The following is a 9,682-nucleotide window of genomic DNA, read 5'->3' on the forward strand; positions in this document are numbered from 1 at the left end:
TTGTTAACCATTTGCCTTCCCAGGACCCAATTAACCCAGTTCGTGTATACCCACAGAGGAAGAGAGACCGCGGGGAGGTCCCCTTCATTGGCAGATCATACCTTTGATGAATATGAAGTGTCCCTCCTTATCTTTTTTAATCACTTTAGGATGAAAGTCGATTTTATTTGATGTTAGAATGGCTACTCCAGCTTTTTTCTTGGGACCATTGGCTTGGAAAATTATTTTCCAGCCTTTTATTCTGAGGTAATGTCTGTATTTGTCACTGAGGTGGGTTTCCTGTATGCAACAAAATGTTGGGTCCTGTTTATATACCCAGTCTGATAGTCTATGTCTTTTTATTGGGGAATTGAGTCCATTGATATTAATAGATGTTAAGGAAAAGTAATTATTGCTTCCTGTTATTTTTGTTGTTAGAGTTGGAATTCTGTTTGTGTGGCTATCTTAGTTTTGTTGGAAGATTATTTTCTTGCTTTTTCTAGGATGTAGTTTTTCCCTCCTTGTGTTGGAGTTTTCCATTTATTACCCTTTGAAGGGCTGGATTTGTGGAAATATATTGTGTAAATTTGGTTTTGTCATGGAATACTTTGGTTTCTCCATCCATGGTAATTGAGAGTTTTGCTGGGTATAATAGCCTTTGTGTTCTCTTAGGGTCTGTATGACTTCAACCCAGGATCTTCTGGCTTTCATAGTCTCTGGTGAGAAATCTGGTGTAATTCTGATAGGCCTGCCTTTATATGTTACTTGACCTTTTTTCCTCACTGCTTTTAATATTCTTTCTTTGTTTTATGCATTTGGTGTTTTGACTATTATGTGAAGGGAGGAATTTCTTTTCTAGTCCAGTCTATTTGGAGTTCTGTAGGCTTCTTGTATGTTCATGGGCATCTCTTTCTTTAGGTTAGGTCTTTCTTCTATAATTTTTTTGAAGATATTTATTGGCCCTTTAAGTTGGAGGTCTTCACTCTCTTCTATACCTATTTTCTTAGGTTTGGTCTTCTCATTACGTTCTGGATTTCCTGGATGTTTTGGGTTAGGAACTTTTGCATTTCATGTTTTCTTTGACTGTTGTGTCAGTGTTTTCTATGGTGTCTTCTGCCCCTGAGATTCTCTCTTCTATCTTTTGTATTCTGTTGGTGATGCTTGCATCTATGGTTCCTGACTTCTTTCCTAGGATTTCTGTCTCCAGAGTTGTCTCTCTTTGTGATTTCTTAACTGTTTCTACTTCGATTTTTAGTTCCTGGACGGTTTTGTTCAATTCCTTCACTCTTTTGGTTGTGCTTTCCTGTAATTATTTAAGGGGTTTTTGTGTTTCCTCTTTAAGTGCTTCTGCTTGTTTACTTGTCTTCTCCTGTAATTCTTTAAGGGAGTTATTCATGCTCTCCTTAAATTCCTCTATCACCACCATGAGATATGATTTTAGATCCAAATCTTGCTTTTCTAATGTTTTGGGATATCCAGGACTTGCTGTGGAGGGAGTACTCGGTTCTAATGAAGCCAAATCGTCTTGGTTTCTGTTGGTAAGATTCTTGTGTTTGCCTTTCGCCATCTGTTGATCTCTGGTCTTAGATGTTCTTGCTGTCTCTGGCTGGAGCTTGTTCCTCCTGTGGGTCTATAAGCATGTGTCAGCACTTCTGGGATATCAGCTTTCCTCTGGTAAAACCTGGGCACAGATGGCTGTGGATCAGCTGTCCCTCCTGAGTCTTGGGGTCAGAGCACACCCTAGAGACAAGCTCTCTGCTTGCCAGGAAGTGGCAGAGAGGGCTGTGGATTCGATGTCCCTCCTAGGTGTAGAGGGAGGTAGAAAGGACCCTGCCCCAGCTTCCCTGCCACTTGTGAGGCCTGTGCCTCCAGGCTGGCCCTGCCTTAGATAGTCACTGGAGAGAAAATGGGGATCACACCTGAGTCCGTGGGTTAGAACACTCCCTGGAGGCAAGCTCTCCGCTTGAGGGGAAGGGCAGAGAGGGCTGTGGATCCGCTGTCCCTTCTAGGTGTAGACCTAGAATTTGGTTCTTAATGAATATTCCAAATAAGCTTGAGAAGAATATATGTTCTGTGATTGAATGAAGTGGTGTATACTATCCATTGTATTCAGTATATGACCATATATGCAAGAATAAAATGTACATTTTCTGTTTTTCAAAAACTTTATTGATTCTTTGTGAATTTCACATCAAACACCCCATCCTGTTCATTTCCTTGCCCTTTCATATGTATCCTCTTCCCTTGCAACCTTCCTCCCAAATAAAATAAAATAAAATAAAATCTTGTTGTGGAAGCTTTAGTGTGTCTATTATAGTATACCCTTTGTCTACACGTTCACTGTGGGTTCCCTCTTGGATATTTTATTGTTGCCCTATGTCATGGAGATATCCTGCAGCTTTTGATATGCAGGATTGATCCTTTCCAGCAGATCATAGATGGGGCAGATGTTGGGTGGGCCAACTCAAAACTCTGGATCTGGGCCTGGGAGGTAGCTGAGTGGGTCAGCCTCCAGTTCTCCTGTTCCAGCACCAGCAGGGTGAGTTCTTCAGCAGTGTCTCGGCTAGCTCACCCAATGCTCATCGAATGCTGCAGCCAGTGTGGTGGCTGGCAGGTGAAGGGGCCAGCTCAGCACAGTGGCTCAGAGGCGGCAGTCCAGACCACAGACATTTGCTTAGCTTTTGGTGGTAACTTGCTAACAGACATCAACACAGACAGACCATGGACCCAGATGTAGCTGTTGGTGGCAGCCAGCACCAAGACCGCACCACGGCCTCCTCACCAAGACCTCTCTATGGCCTCCTCTTATCTCCTTATTCCTCACAGCCATGAAGTCTCCAGTTTCACCTTCCTCCACAGTCTGCGAACCCCTTGGCTTGTCTTTCTCTTCCATCTCCCCACTTTCCATCTTTCCCATCTCTCCATCACACATTCTCCATCATAGTGGCACTCACAGTAGGCTCTTGATGTCTTTCTTTCATCCTCCCTAGGACAGAGTCACAAATTTACATTTCTGTGTAACTATATGAGTATACAAACATATAGTTCTAGTGTATGTAATAGTTCTAGTGTAAGTAAATATTATAATGATATAAGTTATTCCATTATTATAAGCTATGTTACATACTTTTATAAAGATGGGGAGAGGAAAAGAGTTCTATAAGTTGTATGATTAATCTCAGACTTTTGATGAACTGTACTCCTGAGGAAGAAATGTTGCTAGTCACATTCAGTCTCCTGCACTGTTCCTCATATGGGAGAAGATGGCTGGAGAGTGTTAGATTTTACTGCTATTCTTCTGTGAGGTCATAGGCTCTGTTAACATGACTGCAGAGTGGGCTGCAAATTAAACAGATTTTCCTTTGTTAAGGTTAGAATGCTACTGTCTATTTCAGTGTGCTTCTGTGTCCCTTCTCATTGTCATAACATTTTTCTCTAATATTTATTTTGAGAACTCAGTTGGTACCAGGAAGTATGAGAACTACCTAAAACTGAATCCTCCTAGAGTTTTTAAACTTGGAAAGCTGCCTGCATCTAGCTTTCAGCAGTTAGTTAATTACACTTGAGGTTTTCCTGTCTTTGCCTAGAACACTCCTCCATGTCCATTTCTGCTCTAGTACACTGTTACTGAATTTTCCTATCAGCCTTTTCAGTTTTGTGGGTATGGTTTACCTTGTGACCTCATCTCTTACTTGAAGTCAAGAAAGTTTTTGATTTTTTTTTTTTAGATTATTTACCTTTCTGCTTGTTAAGATGAACCTCTTAAATACAACTGGAAATCAGGAATCTGCTGTAAGTTGTTTTATTCCCCTCTGGCTGACAGTGTGGTATCCATGTTCAGTCTGTAGAGATTCTTTATAAGATGTAAGCCAGACTGAGCTTCTTGCAGCCTTCCTCTGAATATCTGGGAAGTTGAAATCTTTGATAGGGTCAGTTGAGCTGTGTTTAAAATGAGGAGTGGAGTGAGTGAAGAGTAAGGGAGCAAAATGTCCTTAACCCACCTTCCTTTAAAGTAGAAATTAATAGGAAATCTAGGCAATACCAATTTCATTTTAAAGGTGTGAGTGTGTGTGCGTGTGTGTGTGTGTGTGTGTGTGTGTGCGCGCGTGCATTTGTACATATGCATATGTTTATTTGTTAGACATGACACTAACTTATCAGAGATTATATTTTCAAGTAAGATGTTACATATAGAGAATAGTTTTCATAAGCCAAAGGGAAGGAAAAATACATACATATGTACATACATATATACATATATGCGTACATATAAAATGGTTTGTAGAAAACTTAATGATGTTAAATTGATAGAACGATTTGAATTAGTTTTATTTTCTTATAGCAAAACACTTTCCCATCATTTTTCACTTGTTTATGCAATAAGCATTTAATTATTGCAGTTAATGTTAGATCAGTATTTGGGGGGATGGATGAAGTGATCTGTTCTTAGCAAAAGTATGTATCACATATAGGAAACCCTCAATATTTGTGTGCTGATTGATTTTCCAATTTGAATCTGCTGCCCAAGTACAGTTTTCTATGTATCAGAAGACCTTTTACAGCATGAATTACAAACACGATTATTATTAAAGGTCATTTTTGTGAAGATTGTCATTTTTCTCCAGACACTTTCCTAGTTATATATATGTTCCTTCTTAATTATTAGAATGTATATCTTATACCAGGATCTACCCTTGAAAGTTTTCCACACTAACTTTGAAAAACAGCTTAATTTGTGAATCAAAGATAACTCAAACTGGAAAAGGCCATTTTTCTTATTTAATAAGCCTAAAGATGGGAGCTTGATGGTTACAGAGTTTCTTCATGGAAGCAAAGGGAAATATGAACCTGTGATTCAACTTTATATTTGCATTTGTTTTATGCAGAGAGAGAAATCTAAAAACTGAATTTTAACAATAAAAATAAAAAATAATTGATAACAATTATGTAAAACCACAGGATGCTTAAGTTACTGATTATTAACTGTGTTCATTCTCTGTTCAGGCATGATTTGGTCCCCTGGGATTCTGTCTTAGCAAGAAAGAAGTTGGAAATACTTTCTGGAAGAGATTAAAACAGTACAAAAGCCACAGCTTATTCTTTACATGTCAGCCACCTTACAAACATGGACACATTTCCTAGCGTATTTCCACCTGGAGGAGACAGTAGACTGAATCCTGAACCTGAGTTCCAAAATATGTTAATTGATGAAAGAGTACGATGTGAACATCATAAACATAATTATCAGGCTCTGAAAATTGAACACAAAAGGTAAATAACTTAAATTTAGAGATTTAAGTGTGGGGGTTTGGGTTGCTGCTCAAAAACTTGTTCCTGGAGTTGCACTGGCTGCATCTTTGATCTAGAACACACAGTATATTTTTGTTATTTTCCATTGTATTTATTTAACAATGAATATAGTAAAAATAAATTACTTTGTTTAAATCTGTTAAGTGGGTTGTGAATGTAGTTTTACTTTGAAAGTAGCAAAACATACAACATTAAATATATCCAGGTGGATAAATGTATGTATGTATGTTTTTCTTCTTTAAAATAAAATTGTTTTCAGAAATTATAGTGTTAATAATTCAATAAAAGTTGTCAGAGAAAAAACAGTTAAAAGTTTAATGAAATGTCTTATATCAGTCTTGTTTTTCTGTATTATTGGTTGGCTTTATATGAAGCAGTGAATTTGAAGGTAAAATGTCCATTTAAAATTGATTTTTTTTTTAAATCAGATTGCAGGAAGAATATGTAAAATCACAAAATGAACTTAAGCGTGTGTTAAATGAAAAGCAAGCAAACCAGGAAAAATTCCAACAGCTCCTTGAAGAGTTAAGGGGGGAATTAGTAGAGAAAGTTAGAGAAATGGAAAAAATGAAACTGCAGGTAAGAAGTTATATTTGAATTTATATAATATTAGTCATGTGGTTAATGGAAATAAGTAGTTTTGGTAAGATTAATGAAAATAAGTAGTTTTGGTAAATATGTATCTTTCTCTTTAAGTTTAATGCTTCCTTGCTGTATCTGCAGTTGATATAATCCAGTCTTTCTTATATTCTATACAACTTTTTAAACTGTAGTCCCCAACCTCATATTAAATTGCATAAGTAACATGGGGCTCATGAAAGTGTAGGTTGGATTTTTCAAAACCTACTTTTAATAATGGTTCTTAAGGTTTTAACATCCCTTCTAGCCCACCACCCACCAGAGGTAGTGAAAAAGAGAGGTTATTAAGATACAGGAGAAGTGGACCTGTTCAGAAATTCATCTTTGGAGCAGATCTAATCTGTGTAGTCAGATCAGCAGTTCAGTTGACAGGTTAGCAGCAGCATCTCCATCCACTTGCAAACACTTCATGAATATATTATCAGTCCAGTTGAGTAGTGTTGGGATAACAAACACAAATCAGGGGCAGTGACATGCCCTTGCAGACACAGCCAGGCCTCTGCCAAATCATGACCAGGACTAGCAGAGACACCAGAAGTTCTCTGCTGTGACTCTCTCAACAAAGTGAAGACATGCAAGACCAAGAAGCATTACAAAGCTATCTATGGAAGCCTGTTGCTGTCACTGTGTGTTGAGTCCTATTTATACTCCCTCCACATGCCCTCTCACAGGTCTTGCCTCACCAGAGTCTGTCTTAGCAAAACTCCACATGAGTCTGTATCAGCTGATATCACTCTGCCAACTGTCTTGAGTCTGCAGAAGTGGCAAGATGCCACCAGAGCACCACCATATGTTCTTTGGTGAGTTTCTCTCCATGGTGTCACCACAAGCAGAGCTCAGCAATGCAATGTAAGGTGAACCAATACATGTGTGTTGTTAGTGGAAGAATATAAGGCAGAGCAAAGCAAACCAATGCTCTTGCTCTCACTGTCTGAAGGGTAATATTTATATTCCTTCTTCACATGTCTTTTCATGTGTCTGCTATAGCAAAACTTTTCACCAGTGTCTGCTCCAGCAAAACATCCTTTGATATAATTGACTTTCCAAAGAAACCAAAATTTTTTACTTCATGAAAGAATTGACAACTTCCAAAGATTGATTTAAAATCAAACATTAATGAATCTAAGGTGTTTTGGGCAGCAGTCACTGTATTATATTGCCTGACTTCACTGTAACCTTAGTTCTGAACATACAGTTAGAGTATTTTCAGTGTGCATACCATCAGGCCATACAACATCAATGATCATTGTCTAAAACACCTCAGCTCATATTTGAGACTGTTGTATGTAACAACTAGCAGTGTTGTTTGTTGTAAGACCTAATGAGATAGTCTGTATTTTTACTAAGTACTTGGTACCTGTACATACTCATACATGATAGCATTTTCATTCTGATTGAATGTTTGTTTTCAGTGTCTCCAATGCCTATAAGGCATTTTCTTACATAATGATTAAGACCCAGCCCATTGTAGGTGCTACCCTGGCTGGTGGTCCTGGGGTCTGTAAGAAAGCAGGATAAGCATGAATCAACAGCAGTATTCCATGGCCTCTGGATCAGGTCTTGCCTTTGGGTTCCAACCCTGTTTGAGTTTCTGTCCTGACTTCCTTTGATGATGAATAGTGATGTGAAAGTGTAAGCCAAATATACTCTTTCCTCCTCAACTTCCTTTTGGTCATGGTGCTTCATCGCAGCAATAGAAACCCTAATTAGAATAGATCCCCCAGAACTGGAGTTACAGAAGCTTGTGAGCGACCATGTGGGTACTAGGCACAAACCCCAGCTCCTCGAGAAGAGCAGCCAGTGCACTTAACCACTGAGCCATCTCTCCAGCCCCTAGTTAACTTTTAATAGTAATACATTATTATTTACAAATTAATATATGTCAAACATTTTCTTCCTTATATTGAAATGAAATACTATTATTCCTGTGATCTTGTTTGTGTGTTCTTTGGATGTTATAACTTGCCAAAAATCCTTGAGTATTATAGCTTGCTAATGTTTGCTGACAAATGTAATTTCTTCTAGAAAAGTTTGTTTTTTACAAACATACCTGGTTTTATTGTAATATTTATCTGACCAAAAATAAATAAAGAAAAGAAAAAAAAAGGTCTGATTACTGTGCTTACTGCTCTGGTAGAGGACCTGCATTTGATGTGTAGAACCCATGTCTAGCTCACGACTGCCTCTGACTCCACCTCTGCATCCTGTGGGCATTAACACATGTGTACATACAAACAGACACAATAAGCTGAAGAAGTACATAAAAGGAGTGTGGAGGGATTGATATAGTTGTTTACTTTAATGATTTTTAATTTGTACAAATAATGTTAGGAAAACTTTAGTAAATTGAACAGTATCCACAAGAAATATTTCAATGGAGGTTTATGATAAAAGATGATTTTTAAAAATATATATCTTTTATTTAACCGTTGATAAAAGCCTCTGTAGCATTTTCTACTTTCATGGGTAAAAGATTAAAAAACAAAACAAAACCAACAAAAAATACCCCTCATATTTATTAAAAGAATGTTTTTGCATCAACAGTCAGCAAGAATAAAAGTGCCCAGGTTAATTGTAAAGATGAAATGAGACATTGCAAAGAAAGTATTCGTGCTTTGATGTATAGCACTTATATGATCTGTACCTGTTAGCTGTTATCACAGGTTAAATATTCCTTATGTGAAGTGTGTAGAACTAGAAGTATTTAGATAAATTAATTCTTCAATTTTTGCAGTATTTCAGACTTCAATGATTGAGTGTCTCTAATCTGAAAATTTGAAGTTCAAAATGCTCTGAAATCTGGAACATAAGCTATAGCATTGGAGCATTTTGAATTTCAGATTTTTTATGGACCTTAGTATCTTACTAATCAGATAACACCTTTAAAAAAAAGTCTCCAAGGGTGACAAATAGCAAAGTTCTGATGACTTGGAAGAAGCAAACTTCCATATGAAATAGCAGTAGATGGATGGTTTTTAGGAGCTGAAGGCCATACATAGTCCTATTAGCATAAGAGCTGAATTCTAGTAACTACTAAGCTAGCAAAGACCTTCTGGTCCCAGACAAGATTTATGTTTTAGCTGCATTCACTTAACATTAAGTAGAGAACATAAGCTTAGCTGTGCTCAGTACCCTAAAACACTGGTTCTCAACCTGGAGATTACAAACCCCTTTGGGTGTCAAATGACCCTTTCATAGGGGTTACCTAAGAGCGTCATAAAACATAGATCTTACATTACATTTCAAAACAGTAGCAAAATTACAGTTAGGATATAGCAATGAAAATAATTTTATGGTTGGAGTCATCACAGCACATGGAGCTCTATTGAAAGTTCACAGCATTAGGAAGGTTGAGAACCACTGCTCTAATCTATAAACACTGTAAGATAATACAGGTATATAATTTTAAGTCTTTTATACCATTATGTTACTCAAGTTTTGGTAATTGAAAATTGGCTACAAGTGTAACATGCCTCAAATATAGAAGTGGAAAGTAAGTACAAATACGAATTTTGAGGATCATTATAAACTTTAAAGCAGTTTAGGAATGCCTAAATGATCATTAGCTTGTCATAATCTGGACTGAACTCTAAAGTTCAGAAGGCAGTAAGAACTTGTTCTTAGGAACCTAAAGGGAGACTACTTCTTAAATGTGTTTTGTAGTACATGAAATTTTGTAAAGTGTGTTCTGTAAATCCCACAGAAAGCAGAATTTGTTTTTTTTTTAAAAGAATTATTTTATTTCATTTTTATG

The 9,682-nt window shown here is 37.2% G+C and overlaps 1 protein-coding gene across 7 annotated transcripts in view; it reads left to right on the plus strand.

The window, feature by feature from the left end:
- Positions 1-9,682, plus strand: part of Cep83 (centrosomal protein 83) — a 114,241-nt gene that overhangs the window by 40,205 nt on the left and 64,354 nt on the right. For 4 of the 7 annotated variants that reach the window (XM_031350391.1, XM_031350390.1, XM_031350396.1 and 1 more), the window contains 3 exons: positions 3,708-3,771; positions 4,984-5,250; positions 5,718-5,868. In XM_031350391.1, the coding sequence (XP_031206251.1) occupies positions 5,105-5,250; positions 5,718-5,868 (297 nt within the window). In that variant the 5' untranslated portion in view covers positions 3,708-3,771; positions 4,984-5,104. The remainder of the gene's footprint in view (positions 1-3,707; positions 3,772-4,983; positions 5,251-5,717; positions 5,869-9,682) is intronic. The other 3 variants (XM_031350394.1, XM_031350393.1, XM_031350395.1) reach the window with 1 other exon arrangement.

This window comes from Mastomys coucha, unplaced genomic scaffold (genome assembly GCF_008632895.1).
Source record: "Mastomys coucha isolate ucsf_1 unplaced genomic scaffold, UCSF_Mcou_1 pScaffold4, whole genome shotgun sequence".
Lineage (NCBI taxonomy): Eukaryota > Metazoa > Chordata > Mammalia > Rodentia > Muridae > Mastomys > Mastomys coucha.